This window comes from Odontesthes bonariensis, chromosome 14 (assembly GCF_027942865.1).
Source record: "Odontesthes bonariensis isolate fOdoBon6 chromosome 14, fOdoBon6.hap1, whole genome shotgun sequence".
In the NCBI taxonomy this organism is placed as follows: Eukaryota; Metazoa; Chordata; class Actinopteri; order Atheriniformes; family Atherinopsidae; genus Odontesthes; species Odontesthes bonariensis.
The window spans coordinates 20,661,962-20,689,859 of record NC_134519.1 but is presented as its reverse complement, the minus strand read 5'-3'; the positions used below and the strand labels follow the sequence as shown (position 1 = coordinate 20,689,859).

The 27,898-nt window shown below is 38.9% G+C and overlaps 1 protein-coding gene across 1 annotated transcript in view; it reads right to left on the bottom strand.

Annotated features, from left to right (window-relative positions):
• Positions 1 to 9,663, bottom strand: part of eif2b3 (eukaryotic translation initiation factor 2B, subunit 3 gamma) — a 32,006-nt gene extending 22,343 nt beyond the window's left edge. The window contains exons 1-3 of the mRNA XM_075482292.1: positions 9,362 to 9,663; positions 6,703 to 6,855; positions 4,020 to 4,177 (exon numbers count right to left, since the gene is read on the bottom strand). Coding sequence (XP_075338407.1) covers positions 4,020 to 4,177; positions 6,703 to 6,850 — 306 coding nt within the window. The 5' untranslated portion in view covers positions 6,851 to 6,855; positions 9,362 to 9,663. The remainder of the gene's footprint in view (positions 1 to 4,019; positions 4,178 to 6,702; positions 6,856 to 9,361) is intronic.
• Positions 9,664 to 27,898: the final 18,235 nt, after the last annotated feature.

Here is a 27,898-nt window from a genome sequence, read left to right as displayed (position 1 = left end):
AGAGAAAAAAAAAAAATTAAGCCTCAGAATTTTGTATGTTTGCTGTGTTCCACTCATGAAAAGCCTCGGCTCCATCTCTCACGTCTCATTCTTCACCTTTTCTCCTGAGTATTAGAAGCTGACAAACATTCATAAACCAAAGGTGAGTCTTTGAATCAGAAACCCCAGAGCACATTTAGTTACTTTGGCCCATATACACTCATTTTGTCAGGAGACTAAGCTTGAATGATAATGAAAACGTCAAGGAGGCTTTAAGTATACAAAGCGAAAAAGTGCATGCAGAGTACTCCTTTCACTAGTTTGGCGTATTGTGAAAGACCTAAGCATTAATCAGCATATGCATCCACCTTTGTACAACTTCACTGTTTGAAGAGTGAACAAAATAAAATATGCTGCTTGTAATCTTTCCTTTCAATAATCAAGAGGAATGACCTTCAGTGCACAATCAGACTGTACACAGATTCCTGTAAGTATTTTGTTTGATAGCTTATACCAAATCCCCTCATGGGAGGGTGTTTGCATAAAGACATCACTAGGTGTGTGAGTGTCTATACTGTGCTGATGCATCAGTTTGACAGATGGAGTGATCTCTTGGCAGGTCCTGGGTATGGTTCTTCACTCATCACCCTGCAGAGTTTGAATGTGTGTAACTCAAAGCCTCTAATCTAGCGAGCTGCTTGAAGGATTAGGAACTGAACGATCTTCAGTAGTAGCATGCAGGAGCTAGTCCTGTTCAAGTGTGTGTATATGTGAAGATGTGGCTATACCAAGCATCTTTAAAGGAAATATTTAGCAGTGATAAAAAAAAAAAAAAGACTCAACAGGCCTATTCTATTTGTGACAATGATAGTCGTCATATTTTTGTTACCTGAGAACAATCTATATCCAAAGACGCCACCGGTCACCGTCGTGTTACAACAGTAACCCAGAAGGTAAAGACTAAACCCTGGCTCTAGGGCAGTCCTATAGTGTTTTTCACAGGAAGGGTAGTTTGGGAATTATTTGACATTAGTGTCACTAGATGTATCATCCACAGGAAATTTAAAAAAGGAAAAAAAAAAAAAGTATTTCGTGATAAGACTGACTGAACTCATTTCAAAGCCAGAAAACGACAAAAAAACAAAGATTAATCTTGCTTTGAAGAACGTAACAAATGGTAGTGCCGAGACATGTGCCATAATTATTACATAAATCACACGATCGTGATCACTTAAGCTACCCTCTATCATTCTGACAGTCATAAGAAAGATTTCCATTCCTCTGTACAAAAATATCTGGATGGAAATAACACAAATATGACTGTTTCCATGTTGTTTTCCAGCGACAGCAACCCCTTGCTCTGATAATGCTCAACAGCGTCGACTATCTGCGTAGAGGCGCTTCACTTCTAAGCATCTGTTTACATCACGAGCAAAGATTCTGTTGCAAAGCCAAACATTACAACAATACTATGGGCGTTTTTACTTGGCAGTCAAAGATGCCAGTATCACTAACCTGACTCTTTTAATGGCCTAAAATGAAAAGAAAAAGATCATTAAATCATTAATCACAGTTACTTATGCGATTGTGAAATGCCAATTAAATTTTAATGAGTGCGACAGCTCTAATCACATTGCATTGAAAAACAAGGTCTACCAAAATTCAGTCTTGGTTTAGTAAGCATTTCAGTTGCATGTGTACATTTGTCTCATTAGTGGCAAAAATGTGTTTCAAACCCCTGCTGTTAACCCAGCAAGAAAACTATTCACTTTGCATCATTATAATATCAGATCTTTTTTTTTCTTCTTCCCCGTAGTATCTAAGCATGGAATTTACTTCCTCGATATGGTGTTTTTTACATACAAAACTCTTAAGAACTCCCAATATTTTACAGTCACAGGCGCTAATTACAATTCTAAAAGTCGTATTTCCAACCTTCCAAATGTATGAAAATCAATAACAGGAGAACAAAACACAAAACCTCACACTGACATATTTTCATGGTCACAGAGGGCCAGTCAAAACCATGCCATATACAAAGGGATGCTGTACACCCCAACATACCCAAACACAAATGTTGCACAGATGTGCATGACTACTGCAAGAGAATAAATGGTGCACTGGGTACACTGGCAGCAAAGGGAGTTTGAGCCTTAACCATGACCTCATCTGTTTAAAGTACATCGGATGAGGGGAGAGATGGAGGGATCAGCAGGCAGGATACAGGGGGGGGGGCTCTGGAAATTAGAGTTGGGGGTCATGGACACCAAGACAGCATGAGTATGTGTGTGTGACTGTGTGTGTCTGTGCATGTTTTAAAAAGGTGAAATGAGGCACTTCAGCAGTCTTGGTCATCCAGGGGAGGGGAAGGCATGGATCAGTGATCACCCAATAGAACATACTCCCACCTAAACTTAACCTTATTGCACTGCTTTAATATGGACTTGACATAATAACAGAAAACTCCTCCTAACAAAACACTGACCAACGGAGCAGTGGTAACTGGCATCTGAGGCCGTACCAAGAATAGATCAGCTCTCCCCTTCGAACAAATTGTTAGGAGTTCTCGTTTTTGGATTAATTCCCTTGGGTTTCTGTTAGTGCCGGGGCCGTCACGGTAACGAAGTGACAACTACGTGCAATTTCTGATTTCATAGTATTTTTGTTTTATTCTAATAACACACATACACCTCAAGAGGAAGATGTAGGTGGGTGGTGGACTTTTTTATGGATAATTGGTGGCAACTTTTTGTTGCAAAGCCAACAGATCGCCTTTTCAAAGTTATTAAGCTCTCTTTTTTTTAATGTAACATTGAATCAAAGAGTGCTGTGCAGTGGTGTTATACTTTTCATTCTCAATCCATGTGGCGAACATCAAAAGGCAGTCAGTGAAACATCAAAAGTTAAGTGCTTTGCCATAACCAGCTGATGGTGCTATCTCTCCACTCGTGCAACTGAACCATAGCCGAAGGATGGGGTACAGGGGAATGACATCATCCAAAAATCTGCATTAAAACTTCAAACGGCACGGAATGACACGGAGTCAGTAGAAATGTATCATTTCTGCTGGTTTAATCCAAGCGCCAACATTTGCAGTTCCACGCAAAGCCACTGAAGCTGGCCCGAAAAAATACATCAACATGTTTGATGTATGTAGTCTGTAAAATGTAAATACTTTTAAGATCACAGAATATGACACACAGCTGGACTTTTTCCATGGCACGGTCTCTTTGCCGCTGTCACGGCAGCATAAACACAAGGCTTCAGCTAATATGAAAACAAAGTTCCAAACATTTAGTTTAGCATGTTGCACCTGGATCGATTCAGCTTTGGTTAATTCTTTTTTTTTTTTCCCTCTCCACAGTCACATTAATCTGTATGTCATTTCATGCTTCCGTGTCAATTGGTTTTGTTGTAGATGGAAGCCATAGCAGCAGTCACTTCTAGATAGTCATACTGAGTTTTTCCCTCTCAGTCCAAATATTTGCTCCAGATGATGTTTAAGGGTCCATCTCTACCAGTGACTTTTTGGAGTGACCATTAAAGATGTTGAGATAATTTCTCCATTGTGTTGTCTTGAGTGCAGCCAGAAATCCCACAGTATACCAGCATATCTCCCTTGTTTGAATAATAACTATTACTAATTATCAAATGAAGATTTAAATTAAGACATTAATATGTGTCGGGCCGCTTCTAGCAGCGAAAACTAAACTCACTTTTGATTCAATTGCACTTTTCAAGCATAGACCAAAGCAAACAAACAAAAGCAAGACTTAAAAGGAAGGAAGCAAGGAAACAAAATAAAAAAACTTGGCGATGGCCAAATCTCATAACAGCAGCGAACCACCCAATAGGTGATTGCATGATGGCTAAGTGCTTCATTTATACTCAGTCTATGGTTTAATTTGTAAGTTTAAACAATTATGTAAAATGGTGGCCCATACAACTATTATCAGGCAGTGTTGTAATAATTGGGATAGAACTAGTTGATGTCTCCATTTTCTACAAAAAGTATCTGAGAGAGATATAGTTATGCACACCTTGATCTTTTGTTGGATGTGCCTGAGAGCATCAGCGGTGCCCATGTCTCCGTCTTCCTGGATACAAACCACATCGAGTTTCATCTTCACATCCACCTTCATTTTAGGGTCCGTGCTCATCATCTTCTGGACCTCTTTGGTGGTTATCACTATGACCTCTGGAAAACACAGGCCACTCAAAATAAGCATCTATCAGATAAGACTACGTGTAGAAAAAAGATACAAGATAAATGAGGTGTTTACTTGGCAATAAGTTATCGCAGACCACTTCTTCACTCTTTTATAAAGTAGGCAGTAGCATTACTAGACCACTTTATGAATCCAAAACATAGCGGAGTCCGTCTGCTTTAATTAGCCTTGTCTGCATAAAATGGTTTCTACAGGGCATTTGTTCAGTCTAGCTGTGTCAGCCCAGTAAAATCTAATTGCAAAGCTTTGGCTAGTAGGCTTCACACAGTAAACTGTTGGCCACACAGGATGATTATGTATAGAAAGCAACTTTTATTTAGGCTAGAGAAGGATTGCAGGCTTTTATAATGAATAGTCCAGTTTACTGGCAGGAACAACAGTCTGGGGTAAAAGAGAAAAAAAAAAAAAAAAAAAGAGTTTTTTTTTACCTTTATAGGCCCCGGGCTTGGAGAACCACTACATACTACAGCACAATAGTTAGAAATCTGGACGGTAAATCAAGACAGGAAATGCACACCTGACAATGGCTAATGATGTGCTGATAAAAGTATGACTACATTTTACACAGAAAAATGAGCAATCCCAGCTTTGCTTGGGAAAAGGCAGGTACCGCAGAGCAAACTGTCACTGATTTTAAGTACCTGTGCATGGTTAGCATTCACAACTGTTCTTAGAGAAATGGAACAGCTTAAAGCTGCCGTCGGCAACTTTTTTTTAGTCATATTAGCTTGAACTGTCATGGGATTCTGGAAGTAGAATATTAAATAGCCTGTTTAGGAAAAAATCCCGAATTCTGTAGCTCCCTCTGAAGCCTGTAATCATGCTTGCAAAAACCGAGCGCTCCCGGCTGTTTTTAATCAATCAAGTTAGGGTGGAGGAATCCTACCTGTCAATCACAGCTTGTGCACACGCTGCTGAGCGTGAGTCTGCCCCAGCTTGTGTGCGCTCACACTGGTGTGAACTCACGTGCACAACCTCGTCCACAGGGGGGGAGGGGTTTGGGGGAGGGACCTGAAAGTTGTATCAGTTCAAATTTTCCGACTTTAGACTCGGAATTTTGAAAACCTGCCGACGGCAGCTTTAAAGAAGTAACATATTTTCGGATACCTTTTTTTCCCTCAAACGTCGCAATGTTTAAACACTGGTAATAAACGACTGACTTTGCCCAAATTTCAGAGGAACATTGGAGGCTGGTTTGTTGAAGCATCCTTTTGAATAGAAAATGAGATTCCGCAGCAAATCTGTCAGAACAGTTAATATATCATATACATAACTTAGGGCAGGCCTTAATGTTTCAAAATTTCCGACTGTTCCCATGGTCACCGTTGACTGCTAGATGTCAGACATCTAGCAAATGACCGTAAAATTGTACATAACAGATGTGCCATCTTGAATCTGCAACAATAAATATGCCTACATCTACACTCGCGAGCACGCACTGAAAGCATCGAGCAAAGCTTTCAATATTAACAAATAATTCTTGAATAAGCTTCAAAGGCCCGGACACGGTTATTCAGCACAGACTTAAATAAGGTTACAGTTGCCTGGTTTCTGTCAGACTTATGTTGTCCCAATAATTAAATAATCAAAAACAAATAAAGATTTTAAATCACATATGACATCATTATCTATCATACTGTTTGTTCTCCTCCGTTACAGGAAACGATCCAATACAATATCTGCCTTTTAGTAACACCGATCCCGTCAGTTTTCACTTGAGTACCAATGGTTTTCTCTCCATAGGAATATCAGCAAAGGTTAAGAAAAAGAAAGAAAAAAAAAAAAGTCCTTTTGTGTAAGTGGGTGGTGAACTTTTCTTCTGAAAGGTAACTTTTTCCACTTTCTGTTCCAGACTTCCCAAGTAGGTCACATAAAACTACAAGCTGTATTTCTGCTTCTTTACATTTTATGTGGAAACCAACAATGTCTGTGTGCCCCGTAACACTCTCAGCTCCTACCACACTCATATTTATATGCATGGAGGGCACGAAGCTCAAACACAGCCACAGCCATCGGATTTGATTGATGTTTCAGTGTGAGGAGAGCGATATTAAAATGTCCTCATGCAAAGTTTGCACAACGATACGTTTTAAACACATTAACTTTCTCTGTGGCACACAAACACTACATTTATTACGGCTAATTAGACTTCTGATTAGACAGTGGTTGGATCTAGGATTTGAAAAAAGTGCATTATGATGTCTGATCCTTTAAGTCAACACAAAACAAAGGAGAAAGTGTGAAAAAAGGCATTAAAGTTTAGAGTGCTCAGACAGTCGTGAGAAGCAAACTGATCGGGCACCGCAGCTAAAAGCACCCATTTTATTCTGCAAGTACAAGGAATTGTCATTTTAGATGAGTAAAAGTTCGGAACACTATTCTTTCGTGTGATGAAGAAACAAAAGAAACAAAATAATACTCATAATACTAAGTTGTGGCAGTAGTAGTTGAAGAAATATTTCTTTGTTTTCTATATTAAAATTCAAGCCATCACCTTCAAAGCCCACTCTCTCCAGCAGGTTCAGGGGATACCACATGAGGGGTTTGTTGCCAACCGGCAGCATAGCTTTGGGGGTGTTGTACGTCAAATCAGTCATACGAGAACCCCCTCCAGCCGCCATCAACACCGCCTGAAGCTCCATGACGTCTGCAGGGAAAAGCCAGAAAAGTGAGGCAGGCCAAGGAAGGAAGGCAAAAACTTTACACTAATATGAAATGCAAAACAGGAACGGGTTGATGATAGACAACAAAGAAAATACACTCCAAGCTACAGGTACTGAGCAGTTACACATCATTTTGTCATTAGGCTCTGTGCAAAATCCCATTCAAACATGGTGGCACTTCATGTAATGTTTTAGGAATGCATGACTGCAAATAGAGAGGCTCAGTAGCTACCAACTTTAGTGATGATTTCACAGCTTAGGAAACCAACAATCCAGCGAGGTGTACCGTAGCATTCCGTCTGCTCCAATAAAGCAACCGTATAAAACTCATTGTGTGACGTTTCATCATTTAGCACAAAAATGCTCATAAAGACTAAAGTGAGAAGGTGAAAATATCTCTTACTGGCTTCATCTCAATCCAACTGATCATGTGATCCACTTTAAAAAAAAAAGCCAGACTAAAGAAGAAGAGACTCCACAACGAGCATGACTGAATGTGGCCGCTCTGCAGAAGATGTGCAGAGTTCTATGGACAGAGGAAATATTCATCTTGGGAATTTTATTTAGGCCTAATCCATTTCTGGATGATTTCCTGAAGATCTTAAACTTTGGAACATATGTGTTGAAATGGCTTCCACGTGATCTTTTTCATACTGATGTAAAGACTAGAACCTTTGTGGAAACACAGAGCCAGAAAACCAAAATGTCAAACATAGAAAGAAGACTCAACAAAACATTAATGTCATGGTACATTTCATATGCATTCAAACAGATTGTCATTTTTGTTATGTCTGTCATGTGTGTTTGTTTCTTATGTTTGTTTGGTTTTTTTTGCCTGCCCGTGAATTTCTGTAGATGATTATTTATACATTTCAATATCCATCTTTTTATCAAGCCACGCATTTGTTGTGACGTAATGATTTTGATACTTTGGAAACTTTCAAAAACAAGTCGTTACATGTCAGGGTGTTTGAATTATTTTGAACATCCACAAACTGACCAAATGTCTGTTTACATTTTCTGTCCATACATGTTAGTGCATATGTCTCTCATAATGGCTGATAACCTACCACCAACAGTATGTAACTGATCCCAAAATACACATGAAAACACCAAATATCAACATAACGTACAAAGTAAACAGTATGAACACTCAGCATGGTTACATGCACAGTTGAGTCAAGCAACAGTCACAACTTGACTAGGCCATTTAACAGGACCACGGTCCTTTTAACTGTGCATGCGCATCAAGTTATTGACTGAAGTATACAAAACACTATGACAATGTGGACTGTGTGAGAAAGTATACGATAGGCTACATCCTGACGCTCTGAAATGTCTTGAAGTTACTTTCATGGAGATTTTGTCAGATGAAGCTCAGGTTATAAAATCAGGATTTTATTAGAGCAGAGCTACTGAATTGAAACACTTTCTAAACGACTGAGTTGAAACGACAAATTTCTTACACGTTTAGCCATGGATGGAACTTCAGAGCATGCAGAGAGTGCCAAGGTCCATTGAAGTCTAGTTAGATATATATCTACAGGAGTAAATTGAGCTATTACCACATTATTTGAGTGTGTTTGTCTGGTTCCAAGAAGCTCTGTTTTGCACAGACTAACTTGTTTTCAAGCGTTTTTAAATTGAAATTTTGGTACATGAGACAGACATTCAAGGAAAAATCTGCAATACGTTGTGTCTGATATGTTCAACAAGAAACAGGTCTGATTCGAATGATTTCTAACAAATACCATCACCTCAACAATACATCTGCAAGTATTCAGTTGAGAAGATCTTTGCTTCATAAAAATGCTGCCTTTATTGCGATTCTCATATCATAAAAAGAAATGTATCACAAAACTTGTAAGACATGAGCCTAAAGTCTTATTTAAACAAAACGTTTTAACTCTTTTGATTTTGAAAAACAATCTGATATAGGAAGAGAATTCAATGTCTCCCATTAGTTAAACATAGCAGGTGTGTTAACTACTATTTGCGAATTTATAGATATAGAAATGAATCCACAAATTGATTAAATTACAGATTATTTTTTTTTATTATAACAATAATAATAACAAGTAGTAGTGGTAGTACTTTGATGCTTATGCTGGATATTATTATATCATATTCAATTCATGAGTGTGCTCTTTAATCTTGAGGTGAAATAGAAATAAACCCTTAAACATGTGCTTTACACCGCTGTGCTGCAACTACCATCACTGGTACATTAGTTACAAGTGGGCATCCAAAGCTCATGACACGCTCAAATTTAACGAGCAAGCCGAGTGCTTGTACATTTGCCACGCATTTCTTTCTACATCATTTTTAACTGTTGCACGTCGCAACAACACAGCAACAGCATGGACAGTGACACTTAGTTAATCAAGCAGTGAATGACAAATGTCCCGGCACGGTTCTGGGTTAATTATATCATGGCTTCAAAACAAACAGAAAATATCTAAGCGGTTAAAGAAATACATATTTAAATACCTGTCACAGTCTCTTTGATTCCAGTTTATAAGCTGCCTGGAAATGACAGTGGTGGCAGACGCATGTAAGTTAGTTGCTGTCACTGCTGTGAGCACTTCACTAAACGTTAGCATAGAGGCATAAATGATGCCGCTTCACCAGAGTCAGTCCACAACCAGAAGTACACAGCTTTTGAGGACAAAACAGTCAAACAAATGTTCGGTGATGACGAAGTAGGAATTATTCGCTGTGTTCCTTTACCAGAACTGCGTAAAATAAGCTAACAGTTAGCATTGTATGATGACATCTGGGTGCGTTCACTGAAATGTGTCCGTCAGGGAAACTACTTCCTCTGTAATGTGGTTCCTACAGATTGGAAGGCAATTATGTGAGCATTTGATGCTGTTACTCTGTAAATCATACACTGAATCGATACATGTTTGGACTGAGTTTTCAGAAAATGTAAAAACAACTTCAAGCAATTACCTTTTTTTGACAAATAGAGGAGGTGTTTTTAAATGTTGTTATTTCCTTAAGCCTTACCCATTGAAAGGCTACAAACTGAAATTCTTTCTGTTAAGCAGCAAAACAAAACTGTGGGAAAAATATCAAATATGAAGAGGATGAACTGAAATGGTCTCTTCAAAACATATCTCACCATGCTTACTCTATCATCATTGTCGTTGAGCTAAAATATGATTTACTGACAATAATGCATAACAATTAATTCCTCATTTGCTCAATCTTGGTGGTCATAATGATGACAATTAAGATTAAGGGAAACTCTTTAAATGCATTTGTCCCTCTGGTTGTAGTTGAAGGAATTACTTGGGTTCACACATTCACCAAATGTGATGTGATCAGATTAGCAGCCAGAAGCCACCCAGCCATTCCTCCAGACTTCAAGCTTGAAAACTCCCAATCCACAGAGCTGAGACGTAACAGCAAATTGAGCTTGGGGAATGTGGCTTTGGTTTTGTTTGCTCTGGCCAGGAGATGAGCTTGACTGCTCATTACTGCTAGCTCAAAACCAAGAGAGCAACAAGGGAGGGAAGAAAGAGAGAGAGAAAAAAAGGACAAAAGACTGAGTAACTTGACTGTCTGTTGTTGCCTGAATTCCACAATACTGACACTAGAGAATGCAGTTTTTGGACACTGCACGATGAAATCTGGCATCTGAAAAGCTGATGCTGAGTTGCATTGCTTGACTGATTGCTGGGAGCTGAACTGCATTATATAATACATTTTGTAGCAACAGAATGTGTATGAAAAGTTTGTGCATGCTATGCAATTGAAAGTATTGTAATGTTAGTTTCAGTTTAAACAATAAAAGTGTAGGCTACTGAGAAAGAGTTTAAAGTTTACTTTGGTTCTCTTGGATGGAATATGGCTGTTTAGGTTTTAGTTAGGTTTATGTTTAATTATCCATGCAAAATAGTCTTGTACGAGAAGTTGCTTGGGGTCTCCCACCAAGTATTTTTACTATCCAGGAGGTTTGCCTGCTACACTTACCTGGGTGGGACTATCAAAATATTTTCAAATTCATAGTTCAGTCTGTTGGGGAAAACAAAAATTACAGTTGCATTTGAATTCTGGCTTGATTTATGATCACATGTTAGAAGACACTGCATTTATAAATGGTACCCCATTAATTCCACTGAAAGCTTCCCACTTGGCAGTTACTCTGATAACTTGTATCCAAAAAAAAAATCTAAATTGTTGGCCCATAGAGCATGTGTGCCGCAATTCTTCTACAGTTTAGCCAACTGTGTGTGTCCAAGACTACAACTTGCCAAGCCAGCTGACATCCCGTTGGCCCTACTGAATGAATGAGATGCCACAACTTACACAGATTTTCTAAATGTTATGAGACCCAAATTTATCTGTTTCTCACAATGAAGACAATAATCTTACATTTGTATTGAAGTTGCGTTTAGATTTATTTGTCATTTGTAAAACCTTTTTTCCACTGTTTTGTGGGTCATTACCATCAGTCAGTGCTTGTCTATGTAACTGCAAATACACCTCAAATGACCTCAAATATACATATCTTTTACATTCTTATATATTCTTTATGCATTCGTCAAAAGATCTTCCATCACAGTTGTCTTAATCACAGGTAATGATTATTTTCTTCTCTGGACGAATGTGTGCTCTCATTCTTGCAGTGGTTTCTTCAGACGTTTCTTCTCTCACTTATTGCTTAAGGTGAGTAAGGGTGCAAATGACAGTTTGAGGTACAGGAGTCGTGTATTTGAATCGTACCAGAGCTGAAGAAATGACAATGATGATGAATGAGAGACTCATACTTGCTATTCCTTGGACATCTCTAAATGAGAGACCAATACCCCGACTGCAACTGTCATTAACAGTCCGTTTGTACAGAAAAGCCACTGGATGGGTCAGTAAATGCATCACAACAAACATTTTAGATAAACTGACATTTTATAAAAAAAAAAAAGTAGTTCTCCCCATCGTCACTCTAAAGTGAGTTGTGAGTTGCAAAGTTTTGAAATTAATGTAATGTTATTTTTGATTGCGTTTTTAGACAGTGGCACTGAAAACAGTGCACCGATGTTACTTAACAAATATGGATATGTTTATCAATGCAAGAACATACGAAAGATGATTACTCTTTACATGTTCCGGCTACAAAAGGCCCCTTACATTCAATCATCGTCAGGCCCCTAGTTTACAAGGTGCTGTCAGTGTTCAGGTGACATCTCTGTAGCTTCATAAAAAGAGGGATCTGGCAAAAAGGCGAAGCTGCAATAAAAGTCAAACCAAACCACTGACACTCACAGAGATTACTGCTTGGCTGGTTAACCACAGGGAGCTGATGTGTGTGAGACATTGCACATAACCAAACTGGAGAACTGGCCTGGTGCCACTGAGAGCTCACTTGACAAGATGCAAATGTGAATTCCACAAACGGCTAACAAGAGAATGATAAAGACTGCTGAGTTTTTAACAAGACAAACCGTTCCAGAGTAAAGACAGATGTCTTGTGTCTGGAGGAAAGGCCTCAGTTTGAATAAGAATGCAAAATTCCAACCTTTTTTTCTTGAGAGCTCAGGTAAAAAAATAAATATCTGGCTCAAATTTAACCTTTTAAATTAGGTCACGAAGGCAACTAGGATGCATTTGCTGCAACTACGATGAATTCATTTTAGATACATTCCTTATATTTGACTAAATAGATACAATACATAAATTCATTCAGACATGTTTTCGGTTGGGTGAAAAACTTTTAACATCCAGCCATTTTACACACCTGTTTAATCCTATTGAGGGTCGTGGGGGAGGGGGCTGGAGTCTATCCCTGCTCAGAGACGGGGTACGCCCTAGACGGGTTGCCACTCAATTATAGTGCCAACGCAGAGACAAACAAGACAAACAACCATAAATGCTCACATTGTGGAGACTGGGAGGAAGCTGAAGTGAAGAGAGCCCACACTGGCACACGGAGAACATGCAAACTGCACAGAGAAAGTCCCCAGCCAAGATTCAAACCAGTAGCCTCCTTGCTGTGAGGTGACAGCGCTGGCCACCATACCACATTGTAGCCCCAAAATCTTAACACGCTAATCGAAAAAAAGAACAAAAAAAAAGAAAAGAAGGAAATTAAAAAAATAAATAAAAACGCTGGATGATCTACTACTTGTCCCTCAATGAATCATGCCCCAACTCTCCACCACTGCTTTCACTCATAGACCATAACTAAAGACGGATAGTGCAATCATGATGTCACCCATTTTGAATTCGAGGCCTCAAGCTGGACATTCAGTCATCACCATGAAGGAGTTTTTGGAGCCAGAAGTGACCATTTGAACAACCGGGTGGAGCTGGAGAGTGATATTTAAAGGCTGACTGGACAGAAATACCGCTCTTTGAGGACTTAAATCTGCTGAATTACTTGTCTATTTTCATAAGGACCACCAGCACTGATCAGGAGGAGTGAATCAAGTTAATGACTTCTGCAAAAACTTATGTCAAACTTAATATTTTGTGAGAAAAGTTGACACATTTTGAAAAGGAAAAGTGGAAGCATACTTTATGAACAGTGTTTGTTTAGACAGCAATCCTTGCTACATTTTAGTTTTCTAACTTTTATCGTGACTGAAATAGTGTTTGCCATCAGAACTTTGAGAACGCTAATGCAAAATTCTAATTTCAAACTCTCACTTATTCTAACCACTGTATTTTAGTTTCACAAAAAATAGAAAAGCATGGTTACTTCCAGGTTTGCTTTGCGGTTTTACTATCAACAACACTTATTAACAGTTTTTTAGTTCTTACATGGGCAACAAATGCTGTAAAACCTCTGTGCCAAATGTTTTGTTTTATTTTAAAAAAGAGAGATTCTGTATATGCTGTGGAGACGATCTTTTTGGGAAATACAACAGAAGAAAGTCGTGGGAAAGTCGAGAAAGTCGGAGTAAAAAAAACTCACCTGATCCACTGAAAAGGAAATCCAACTTCATTTTTCTTTGATTTTTTAAGAGAAGATTATAAGTTTTCGGTTGCCTTTGAATGCAGCGTCAGTTCATTTTCTGTGCTGAACCTTTCAGGTTTCTTTTGCCAGTTCCCAGTTCCCAGTTCCCAGTTATTGTTTTTTTTTTTTTATCATTATTTGTCTCTTACCATCTCTATCCTGCCTGATTTATGTTTGAAGCTCATTTTTAAGGGAGTGCTTTCACATCCCCCAATCAGAAGACAAGGAGGGAAGCACATTTCTTGGGATGGATTTTGCACAACTTTAAGCCAGTGAAGTAAAGGTCTTATTTAAACATTTGTAAAAAAATTTTTGGGTGTCAGAGATTATAAATGAAGTACATTACAAATAGCTTGATTCATCTCCTTTTCTCCTCAACCTTAACTATATGCAGACACATGTTAAACTTTTAATTTTAGCATCTCAAAATGCTGTATAATTTTGTTCCGTTGTTGATGTTTTGACTAACATAAATATTCTCTTTTGTATTATTGGCCTCTGCACTCTTGCTGTACATTTAGATTTTGGGTGACAATGTTATTGATTAAAATAATTAAAACAATCAATAACATAGAAAATAGGGTTCATCCTGTTATTAACACATCACAGCTATCTTTATTCAGCATGTCCATTATAAAAAAGGGGGTAGTGATTGTTGGAAATACAGTGACTCTTATTAAGATTTCCCATTCAATGTCTTCTGCGGGAAAATGGCAGAGGATGAAATAGAGCTGTGAGTGTGATTAAAGGATTCACGTAACTGATCCCATTTATTTTTTCACAACATCAAAACTAGGATTGTTTGTCAAATACACCCATCCAGTGTGGAGAGGAGGAGAAATGAATAAAAGACCGAAAATGAAATACAATAACTTTTAAGACAGGACCAGATGGAGGAAGGCATGTAGATAGACATACAGACACTTGTGCAGGTTTAATCACAGAGCGACTTGAAATGGAGCCCATAGATTTCCTCTGATTTCCTCTCCCTCCTTGGCCCTGTTGCTGCATCTTGTAAATCATTCTCAATTCACTGAAACAAGCCAGTTGGATTAGCTTGGTTTAGATCATAAACATTTGGAGCACAGACCACCCAGTGAGAGCGCAGAGCCAAGGCGAGTGTGTGTGTATTCACGGGTGTGTATGTGTGTGTGCGAAGCCTCGCTCTGTGTTTAGAGGTGGGCATTGCAAAACATAAAAGCTCAAATGTGGTCTTACACGTGCACTGGCTTGCGCGCACGCATACACTTCTACTTGGGTTTGCGTTAAGGCCTCTTCCAGGGCCAGAGCACTGTGGGGCCCTCGCCGCTGTCTTGGAAACCAAAACGGTCTGATCGCCAAGTCACCGTCAAAAGTGAACACACACTCACAGTTCAGAGATGAAGATGTCTCTGCGCTGCTGCTGTGGTGCATGTATTCTTTTATGGCAAAAACTAATAATTGGTTGATTTATTTTTGCGTTTGAAAATCTTGTTTTTGAATTGTTACTTACTATGACTCAAAGCTACTCCTTTGTTGTCAAATTTGCACACCACTGCTCTCAAAACCAGCAAAACAATGTCAAACAACTGTGATATAATGCATGTTTTCCAACAACTTTCACAATAAAGGCATTTTTTTCCCACCCTAAAGTTCAATATTCTGCATCACTGGTCCTTGAAATTAATTCTTTTTTCACTTGAACACAGTTGAAGCAATTCTTCTCTTGTTTCTCTCCACATGAAGGAGAAATCCAAGAGCCAAAGTGGTGTCAGAACCAGGAAATATCTGGGTTAGGTTTTGAAGAGCCAGAGTAGGAAAAGCTGGGCAACTCCCTGCTGAAGGCTGCTGGCACTTTGCTCTGTGAGTTGCCTGTCTGCCTAACTGAGGCTCTATCTAACCCTGCTGTCTCACTGCCCATTTACATGTTTCCCAGTTGATCTGCATCACTGATGACTATCTATTGTTATTAATCTGTACTCTTTTTCTGGCAGAGGACCGCATATTTACTGTATATTCAACTGCAGATGTTCTCAGTGCATCTTTACAGGCTTTTCTGAAATACAGTTCAGCTGGGTCAAGTATTTCAAAGATCATGATGTTTCAGTGTGCCGCAGGCTTCTCACAGGATTGTGTGCATGTGTGCGGTAACACGGTTTCACATACATATCGAGATATGGCTAAGACGGATAAATATGAATTTAGATAGTTAAAGTGCACAGGGAGAAATTTAACAGCAAACTGAGGATGGACAAGAAGACAGAGCTTGACCACACTGTTTTCTCGCTGTCTGTTGGCGTGTCCTTTCTTGGCCACATTCTGTTTGACAGACTGTTTGGGAGGTCCCTGAACCACACAGGGCAAACATGCAGAAACACAGACACACAGCTGCACGCACACAGACACAGTCTTTGTGCTCTATAGGCATGTGCTGTATATATTTAAGTAATAAACCTTTAATTCTTTTGGACTCCTCAGCATTTATTTCAGGCAAAATCTTTTAAAAGTTGATGATGGAAATAAGAACCGTATTCCACACGGCTGAACTGTCTTTCAACACACAAAACACTTTCTGAATATTGTAATGAAGCTTTGAGCAGGCAGGAAGAGAAGGATATGTTATATATTATTTGATATGAAGAGGATCTAATGCTGAAACACACTACCATGTACAATAATGTATATGAAGAAGGCAATCAATTAAGGACCCATTTCAACATGTTCATGAACCGAGATATCACTCAAAATTCACACAAAATGGGGAAAAAATATATACACGGTCTTTAAATTGAAAATCCTCTTTTTTTTCTACCTCCTAAAAAGCCCAGATGCACAAAAAGAGATGCTTTGGTAAATTACATCTCTCCCCTTTTGGAATGTTTAATGGATAAGCAATGACTCAGGAACAGCTTTAGCTCTTTTTATACATAAACTTGTCCCATTTTATGGACAACACACCCAAAATATTTGGCCATGTTTGATCTCTATCTGGTGGCCCATGTGTGTCGTTAAACTTTCCCTCCCTTTTTGCCAAAACAGTGCACATACATATACACATATAGACACACACATACACGCCTGCACATACACACACAGGAATCTTCCTTTCAACCAAAATAAATGTTTATAGCATTCCAAACATTTTGTGTGTGAGACGGTATGTGTGGTCCTGTCTGCACCTAGCATGAGGTTTGAGGTTAAGGTGTTTGTGTGCTGGCGTGTGAGTATGTCGGTGAAGTCTCCATGTGTGTGAGAGACAGAGAAAGCGAGAGAGGAACACCCATGTTTGCTTCTGAAACATTTCTGAAAAGACTAGCAAAACAAAGAGAACAAAGGAAAAATCATCATTTCGGGGATAATGTACTTTATCCAGTACATTACTAGATGTATATCTACTGAGTCACCAAAACACTGATGATCTCCTATTAAATGAGAAAAAGATTCATCCAGATTGAAACTTCACTATTATGAATGCAAGTCAAGACTGGCATTTGTGCAGTGCTGGCACAAACAGTACTGAAGTTATCAATTCACAAAATGATGAGCAAAAAGCCTTTGAGCATGAAGAACATGTACGTATGACTGAGAACACTCATATGCACATTGGATTTGACTTGTTTATTGGATGCAGCTGCTGATTAACTTCAGATTAGTAAATCTAATAAATCTCTGGGATATTTTTTGCCAAAGGCACATCATATTATGATGGAACATGATAACCAGTGAAAGAGTTCTTCTTTAATTCTTTTTAATGTGTAACATGTTCAAAATTCCCTGTCCTTTAACTGCTATATTTGACATTTTTATTAACTTGAGTTAATGGTGTGGTGGTTAGCGCCGTTTCCTCACAGCAAGAGGGTTCTAGGTTCAAATCCCAGTTCAAATGCATATTCTCCCCATGTATGAATGGCTTCCTCCCACCCAAAAAAAAAGTTTTTTTTAGGTTAACTGGTGATTTGTGAGCGTGAGCATGCATGATTGTGTGTCTCGTTTGTCTCTCAGGTGTACCCTACCTCTCCTCTTGCGCAATGACAGTTGGGAAAGGCTCCAGCCCCCCCGCTACCCTAAATTGAATCAAGCGGGTATAAAAGATGGCTAGATGGATGGATTGGAGTATCCATCATGTTCACATTTGCTAAGAAATTAGTACGCAAAGGTCTCGCATGAAAGTTCATATCAATTGGTGCCAGTTTCTGCCAATGTGATTAAATAACTACTTCAATCATTCAAAATGATAAACCTATTTCTTATAAACTCAAATCAGAATCATTTCAAGTAAGAGTGCTTTCATTTTGAGACGAAGTCTCAAGACGATGGCTTTCAGGAAAGAAAATGTTTCTTTACACATATTGAATAAACACATTCAGGCAGCTTTGACACAAAGGGTCGAGTGGTCATTCTCCAGCCTCTGATAATGTTCTTATGAATGAAAAAGCACTGCATAAATGCAGCGCAACACATAGAATAAGAAGCGCTCTTGGAGTGTTTGTGTTAATGGGTGAATGAGAGACACAGAAGCACTTTGGAAAAGCTAAAGCAAGGCTGAAAAAAGTGTTATGTACAATTACAGCACATATGAAGAGATGCCATTTGAGGTTTACTTTTTGTGTCTTAAACTGTAAAACAGTAGTAACTCAACCCCAATAACAGTAAAACTATTCGGTAACAAATGGCACGCCTTGCCTCTGAAGCATTTTATAAATCTCTGTTAATTCCCCAAAGGACTGTTCTGCCAGGCACTGCAAAATACATGGAAACAGTTGCTTGCATTTTGAAACTATTATACAACTAAATAGAGCAACAAAAACACATACATGTGGGCATTTCCACATATACAAAGGACCACACGCAGATAAAACTATATCAGTGCAAAGCCTCCCAAGTCCTCAACTCCCTTTACGTTTTTATGGCTGACTGAACAGTCAGCATCTAATTGAGGATATGCTCTTTTAAAAATCTACTTTTTTGTGTTTAACCAGATAAATGTTTTTAATAATGTTTATAGTAATAATATATCAGTTGCCACTAAAAGTATGATTAATCTTTGCAAATACGTTTTTATGAAACTATTGTGCAAGAAGTGTTTCCTTGTTTCCAACAGGTTAAAAAGTTGGTAGCTGGAAGATAAAGCACAAAATTACTGCTTTCAGTGGCTTTTGCTTTTACTCACTGTTTAGTCGGGGTTTAGGCAACTAAACCATCTGGTCCGGTCAGTCATTAAAAACTATTTGGTTAGAGTTAGGAAACCATCATTGCTTCTTGGGCAGAGCCAAGTGGTGACCATGGGTGGCCATAACCACTACATACTTAAGCCTGGCAACCCCGCAGATCACCACACACATCCAATAGCTCTTCAGAGGGCTATTCATGTACTCATAACTGGAGTTCAATGAGTAAATTATATATCTTATAGCTCTGTGCCATGCAGAAAAAAAATGAATGTTGCATCAGTTTCTGCGCCACCCCTGTGAGAGCAATGGTCTCAGCCTGGTGACCACTGTAAAAATGGTCTGGCTCCACCACTGCATGACATACTTTCAAAATGGCACTATTACGTTGTCTACGTCATGGTAATTGATGAGGCGCTTTGTAAGCCCCTAGCATCAGCACATGATGCACATATGATGTACGATAGACAAAAAAAGAAACAACCCACCCACAAAACTTTTAATTTTGTTCCTGTAGTCAAAAAATAAATGTACAATGTGTTTTCTCTCTTCATTAACACAACTATTTTTGTTTTTAACCATGAGAACGGTCTAGAAAATGGAAATGGTTTCATGAGAACAAATAATTTATGAAAAAAATGTTTAACCACAATTTTGGGCTGGATGTGGGTTGATAAACAATGGAACACAGCAGTATATGTATATATATATATATCTTAGTGATAGTGCAGGAGGAGAGTGTAACATAAGAGTGACTTCTTGTCTCTTGTTAAAAATACTTTTTGGCAAACAGGTAGGGGGCTTTGTTTTATTTCCAGCATTCTGGATCAAAAAAGTCGGGGCTGCATATTCTTCCACACATATTTTGTGCACACGAAGAGGGATGGGCGTTAGCTTCTGCTGCAGATGCTGAGAATATTTGGTTTCAGTAAAGGTAGTGCAGTCTCACATCAGACAGCAGATAAATCACAGCTCTGGACAGCAGTGAAGACACTTTTAGAGGCCTTTCTAAACCCACCACATTCACTTTGGTCCCATATGGCAATATTCACAGATGCTGTTTGGAAAGAAATACACACACAGAGCGAAAAAACAGGGGTAGTAGTAGTAGTAGTAGCACACAGAGCCAATTCTTCTCAATGCTAACTATTAAACTATTTTCTTTTTTGATGAAACAGCAGATGCTCTATTTATTTCTTCTGTCATGAACAGCTACAAAAATCTAATTCTTATCATTATGGCAGCATCGTAGATTAGAAATTCTCTATGAACAGTTAATTACACCGGGTTAACCAATATCAACCACATGGCCCAGGAATATCACTTCATAAATTAGCTTTGAAGACACAAGACAAGTAGCCTCAGATGGGGAGATTCAAAATCCCCATTAGGTTTTGTGAATGGGAGCAATTTCCTGATCTTGACACCTAAAGTAGTTGTTCACCCTCTTATCTTCACACGCAGCCTTATTGAGTCAATGAGTTGTCAATCATGAAAGTGAAGTCAGAGACACAGACCTCACCTGTTTATGAGGTCTCCATTTCACTCACTTCCATTCATCATAAACATCCTAACCCAAATGCTAACTGAAACCAATTCCTGCCACACCCTAATCTTAACCATATCCTGTTCAGTTCTCCCTAACCTTAAACAGGACCCTAGAAATTATATTTTGCCTCAACTGGAACGTGCCTTGGGCCCCATGAGGTCTAATTGTCCTGACAAGGTCAGTGTTTACACCTGGAACGATTCCAAAGAGATAACAAAACTAAGTGCATACACAAGCACACACTAAGAATGAATGGAAACAAAAAGGCTAAAAAAGAATCGCAATAAAGTGTCAGTTTCAATATGTTTTAAAGGTACAGTAATTTAAAAGATAGCTGAATAATGTTACATGCCATACAGCCTCTGAGCACTCCAGAAGTCTCATTAAAGCTCAGAAGAAGAAGGGTTGTATTTACGTCGTACTACTGATAAAGTCAATATACTGATTTGTAATCAAAATGAGAATATGATGTGTATAACCTCTACCTTTTTCCCCCTCATTGGACAAAAATAAATTATATGTTGTTCCTTTCTCACTCTTATTGTTTTTTTTTTTTCCAAAGCTCTTTTCCTATTTCTATATTTGATGGTGCAGAGGGGAAAAAAAGAAAGGAAAAAACTGCAGGCCGTCTAAGTCTTCTTGAACCAGTGAATGAGTACCATCTGCTGGTCAGACATAGGTATTACCATTAACTTGGCACACCACAGCATGTCTAAAAGAGGCTGATCTTCACTGTGTTCGAGGTGGATTTGACCAAATGTTTAAACTCAATTATGGCTCAGATTGTCACATGGTAGCTTTCTGAAACTTGCGCGAAAGTTAAGATAACTTCAATACAGCAAAAATGATCATATGAATATTGAATAAAAACAAAATCATTGTTGAGAAGCTGTCCTTCTTTGAATCAGATGTGCACCTTTTACTGTAGTCATTTAGAGCCATCAGTCGCTGCCTAAATGAATCCATTAATCCTTAAATTAATCATTAAATTCATTTAATTTAATTTGCTCTTGGCAAAAGAGTTGAGTTTTATTAATAAAAGTGTGTGTTGACTGTTGAGGGGGATAGTCTCTGTACATGATGTGACTGACCTTGTTGCTTTCAACCCATTCAGTCCTGCCTTACTTCATGAGTGGATGTCACAGTGTCACCAACAGGGAAGAGAGATCTAACAGACACACAGACAAGCAGATGCACAGATACACACACATCACATCACATCACTGCATCCCTTGCAAAGCTGAAGCGATGCAACTGCTATTCTATTGTGAACTCCCTCCCCCGTCCCACTCTTTCTCCTCACCACCCCAGTCTCTACTCCGATCCCTGCGAGCTGGCCCCTGCTCTTTTCTCCTGGTTGTCATAGAGACAGCTAACAAAGCCATCACTTTTACCAATTTCCTCAGAGACAGGTGCTGGCACAATGACTGCTTCCTCGCCGACTGAAAGGGGAAGGGGCAAGAGGGGTCCATGGGAACTCCAGGCGGACACTCTGAGGGCTGTCCAAGTGTCCTCCTCCCTGGGCCTAGCCGAGAAAAGAAGGCTAATTTGTTGTCCCTGTTTTCCCAGGGAGGGGGGATGCAGGAGAAAGGAGGAGAGGGGAGCGCGGCTGGGGGTGAAGGGAGGGCAAGTGGGCAGGAGAAAATGAGGCAGAGGGAGAGTCAGAGCATATGCAAAAGGGTGTCCACCAGTTTCCAAAACAGAACGCCTAATATAAGTCTCCCATAGCTTCTTCCTGCCAGTGGGTGAAAAGGTCCTCCTTTCTGCCCTTGTTCCATCATCTCGTCTCACTTCTCCTGTTCTGCTGCCACTACTCTTTGGGTCGAAAACAATGGCGAGTCATGTCATCATGACTGCAAGATGTTTCAATTTTACTTTTCAGCATGGTTTCCCTTCCTTCTTTGTGTGGTGCTTTCTGTGTGTCTGCATCTGGATTGAAATCTGAAGGATAAATTGCACAATTAAGGAGTTCTTTTTTCTGACATAAATACCGCAATAATAAAACTCCTTCTAAAACAAAAAAAAAAGTTTTCTATCTGCCTCATATTTGTCCATGGCTATAAACTGACATTTTTCTGACTGATGAGCCTACTGAAGATGGGCATAGTGGGAATCGCCAATCAGTGGAAATCGTACTCCGCTTGGTATTCTTCAGCCTAAATTTCAGTGTGTTACAGTATGATCAGAGTTATTCACTCTTAAAATGACAGAAAGAGACCATTCTGACCACTCCTTTAAGGCTAAGAGTTTTCATATGTGAATTTTTTTTTAAGGTCAATTCTTACAATAGGGGCCAGTTGCGTTTTCTTTGGGTCGTTACTGTTTACTGTTTTTTTTCAGAGCCTTTCTGACTGTCTCAGTGAGGGGCTGCCTGTTGGAACTGATACAATGTATTTGTTGCCCCTCTGAGGGGAGAAGCCATGAGTCTGTAATTTGAGGGAGGGGTCTGTGTGTGTGGGTGCTTGTGTGTGTGAGTGGATGTGTCTGCTTATGAAGCTGTGTGAGTTTGTGCATGCATCTGTGGTGGCTCCTGTTTGGATAGACCATACAAATGGCTTTTGAAGCTGCATGTAAAGCACTTACGTTTCGTGAAAAAAAAGACGAGCTGCCATTGAGCTGTAAAAGATCCAAATGGTCATTGTATAGGCCTGTGTGTGCCTGTACGTGTGTGTTTCTCATGTTTTAGGAGTCTTGTATTCCTTATAGCTACAAAAAGCAAGTGCTAATAACATGCATCATTAGTTTTTAAAGTGTTTTAAAAGTTTTTAATTTATTTCAAGGTTGAGGTCAGGGTTAAGGTTTGAAAGCTTAGGAATCTCCCGGCAGTTTATGTAAAACAATGTAATGTCCTCTGGAGTCATGGAAACATTCATGTGTACGTACAGACAGAAAAGCATCGATGAAGATGGCTTCTTTTTTTTTTAATTTGCCAAGAAGGCACAACGCGTATGCTAAAAAGAGCTTATATGTGAGGTGTCATATCGCTCTGCCTTTCAGCCACTGCATGTGTGGGGGGCTCATTAATGGTCATGACCAAATAGGGGTAGCATAGCTGCGTGTATGAACAAATTCATTTAATTAGACTTTTAAAAAAAGAACTCTGAGAGGCTGCCAGAAAATTTGAAAGTTAAAGTGGAAAAATAGAATGACTTATTTGCAGTAGTATATAGTAAACATATTCTAGGGCCATTCTGAGAAGTTGTTTTGTGATAATCGGGATTGTTTCGGATGCAGGGAACCAAATATGGGCCAAAACACAATGTGTTGCATAATCCCCTTTTCAGAAAGCTTATTTTTTTTCTCTGACTTTATAACAAACCTTTGTGGGTATCTGTTTCCAAATTGCGTGCGATTTGACTTTTTTTTTCAAAACAATACAATCACAAAAAGGAAATAAAAGAATTCATAAATATATAAATAAATAAAGCATACCTCTAAAATTCATCGCAGTTAAAGGGAGAAACTACAGTTGTCTATTATGGATACAGTAGATTCTATATGGATTTGCACATTAAACTTTTGCTCTGTGTTTGACTTATGTGTTGTGTGGTCAGTGGCAGCTTTTAACTAACAGACTGGTTGAACGCAATAAGTTTCTAATAAATACACTGTAGTACTTGTGGTACCATAAACCAATGCGTAACATGATGAAATCCTAAAAAATGTCATCATCACATTGCCTTTACAGAAACCTAATGTGCTTTCTGTCACATGGAAGAAAATAACCATTCAAAAATGAGTTGAGTAGGTTCCTCTGTTAATAATCAAATCATGTGTTGCATTCATATTAATGATGTCTTTCAGATGTCTTTTCAGTCTTCATGAGCTTGGAAACAAGCGTGTGTACTGTGGTCTTACTCCCACTAGGGGTCGCCAAAGTCAGATATTTTCCAATCCCGCACAATGTGGGTTGATTGTCGTCACTGTTGAGTACAGTATCGACTTTCAGAGGGGACATTTGAACAAGATACTGTGTATCACATAAACTGACCTGAGGTGAGTTTCTCAGCTGTCCGGGAAATCCTGGGGCGTCATGCTCAGATCTATGTTTAGCATCAAGTTTATGATATTATATGCAGTAGGTGAAGGAGTGAAGCAGGGTCAGGAGGGCAAGTAAAAGATTAGCGAGTGGTCTCGACAAACTTGACCTCTCCTTTGAACACAAAGTTCCAGCATTTTTAATGAAAGTGTGGATTACAATTAAAGGGTAAACTTAAATATAAAAAACATTAATTTGAACAAGATGATAACTGGTGCAACAGAATAAAACCACGTGATAAAATCAGAATCGAAAGACTGAGCGAAAACAATTAAGGGAAAGCAATTGGACAATAGTGTCTGGAGAAATGAGTTTTAAAGATAATGCTGATTTGATAACCTTGAGAACTTCACACAGGCATAGGCAGAGGGTTGTAAACTGAAAAGCCCCTTTCAGATCAGTAAACTCTGGAGCATTACTTCCACAATTTGTGAGACTCGTGTTGCCTCCTGTTGCCAGTAGTTTGTTGGCAGAGTTTGTCATGGCATAACATTTCACATAGTGCAAATAGTCATAGTCAGCCTCATAAGTATGAGAAGGTATCCCTTCCTGTTATACATTCACCTATGTGACACAGTTTCCACTGATTCAGTGACGGCATATTCCTCACTAAGTTCCTGCTACTTCCCCCTCTCCATAGTTCATAGACATAATATATAGCATGATAGGAAATGGTGACTTCACATAGCTACCGAAAACAATTGAGTATTTTTTTGTAGAAACCCCCCCAACCCCGAACTTTTATCCCCAAATATTTACACCAACTATTTGTGAAAGTCAGCAGAGGGATCACCTTTCTGTTGTTTATAGTCCCCATGAGGAAGAAAATTAAAGGAATTCTATTCAGTATTTTTCTTTTATTCAATCACTACTTAGATGAATTAATACAGCCACAAAACACATCTGTTTTCACAACAATAAAGTCTGCAGAGGCAGAACAGAACAATCAAATATCCCTCAGATTGGGTGGGTCCTTATGCATTCTACATATAAGTAAAAATGAACAAACCCCAATAAGTGAATATATATATGTGGTGTATATATATACTATTTGAACCTGTTGTCATTTAACTGAAGCTTAACACATTCTTTCCAGCAGGTGTCAGTGTAATACTAATAATAAACTGTTTCAACAATAAAGAAGTGATGTGCACTGCATCAGACATGAGACACCTTGGACATGTTGTCTTTTGTTAGTGAAGTTAATTTTTCACATCATTAAAAATTCCCTTTATCCCACAAATGAATTATTGTCCACAGTATCTTTCAGAGGATTCAGGTCGAGCGGCTGTTCCGTTTCAAACGTTCATTTAATGATGGCTGATGGGAGACATAATTAAAACATGAGCTGTGCGACTTACTTTGTGTTCAGGCTGTGACGTGACTTTATTTTGGTTATTATGGATTCTGATGTAAATCCCAGGCTGTAAAACGCTGCACAGCAGGAACACACAGAGGAAACCAGTGGATGCAAACATCTTTTAACCCAAAGTATATTTTGCAAGTCCAGCTGTGCTGCTCAACCCCTCATTTCATCTCCTCCCGTCTATCTCATTCCTTCCTCCCCTGAACATTCAAATGCCCTGTTTATTAGCTTTGAAGACAATCACAGTGATGTGACAACCAGGTGGTCTGATTTGAGGACAGAATTACATTGCATTTCTGACCATCCATGCTTCTGTGTGGAAAACCTGACTAGCTGGTTTACAGCTCCTCTTGTTCCAAAGAATGTATTTCATTCACTCCAGTGTTCCAGAGCCTGAAAGGACCAAACAGTGCCACCTGAGATTACCCACTGTAAGAAGATGTTGGTGAGCCCGATTCAAGCGCTGAAGCACTGTGTATGCCAACACCTGGCACTCTCTCATTACATCGCCTATGCCTTTTTGCTTCATGGGTTTTTATGAGAGCCAACTGAACATTGTCTGCGCAACTGGCCTATATACACAGTTTGATACGCATGCTATATAACATTCAGAAAATCAATATTCAAGAGTTAACTGTTTTTACAAATTGACCTGACAAACAGCAAAGCACAAGGACAAGAATAAGGATATGAAGGTACAGAAACATTGATTGTGTTGTATAAAAGCAACATTCAGTTATGGTTTTATAATCCTTTAAAAAACCTGTCTTCCAGAAGGTCTTCCACTGTGTATGGGAATTAGTGTCTATTACCACAATCATAAGACGAATGGATAATAAATTTTTTTTTAAAAAAACATGTGAAGGGGGACATACAGTAGAAACACCAAATGTAGATCTTCTGTATATGTACATGATGTTCATGGCTGTGAGAAAAGAAGATTATCTCAGCAATATCACAGTCTCTTTTTGTGCTTCAATGACATGTAAACAAGTCAACCTGCATGTTCCTTCTGCATTTTGCAGTGAAGTATTTACACCCTGAGGTGCATTTGGATTTTTTTGTCATCGTGTCATCACTGTAAAAAGCCCTCTCTTTTCTTTGCTCTGACCCAGCAGAGCGATTGATGGCACCAGGCAGTTCAAAGCTAAAATAGCTGCACTCAGTCAGTCACCTACTGCAGAGATTACCTGGCTGCTGCCCTAAAGGATGAGGCCAGAGGAGAAAGCACATGGAGCCAAACACATTCTCCTCTGCCAACATTTCAACATTTGTCTCCTTATCCAACAAATGTCAACAAAGCATATAACTGGATTTTGAATGGTTGGAAAATCACAAGAGCCTAAAGTAGCTCTGTTTATGGTCTGTTTGCAGTTTGGAAAAGTCAAGATGAGTTTATACCTGCTGACTGCTCTGCAGACTTTCTGCAAAGTTATGTAATCTGTGATGCATCCGACACCCTTAATGTTGCCTTCTGTGTCTTTAAACTCACATCATTTCCCTTTTGCTTTTAATCTATTCATATTTTGCAATAGCGTGCCATTTTAAATTATGCATTGTTCTATTCTGGTATTGTAAACAAAAGGCTTCATACTAATACAGAATTCCTGAGGCTCAACACTGCGGATGTGAGGCAAAATTAGAAAAAAGGGAGGAGAAAAGAAAACTGCAAGAGTTCAGGTAAAACAAGGGAGAGCTCAAAGTAGACTTTCATCAACACAAAACTAGTCGGTGGCATTTTTTTCTGTTTTATATATCATGTAGAGGGCACAAAAAGCCTGAGAGAGACGGCATTATGCAAGAGGACAGAGTGTTTCACATGGTGACAGGGCAATGACTGTGTTCATGTTTGAGACCGTTTATTCAATACAGCAGTAACAATTAGAATAAGTTACAGGTTATCTAATTAATCCAGTGCATTATCTTCTTTTGTATCATATCCTCAGATCCGTGAGTTCTTCA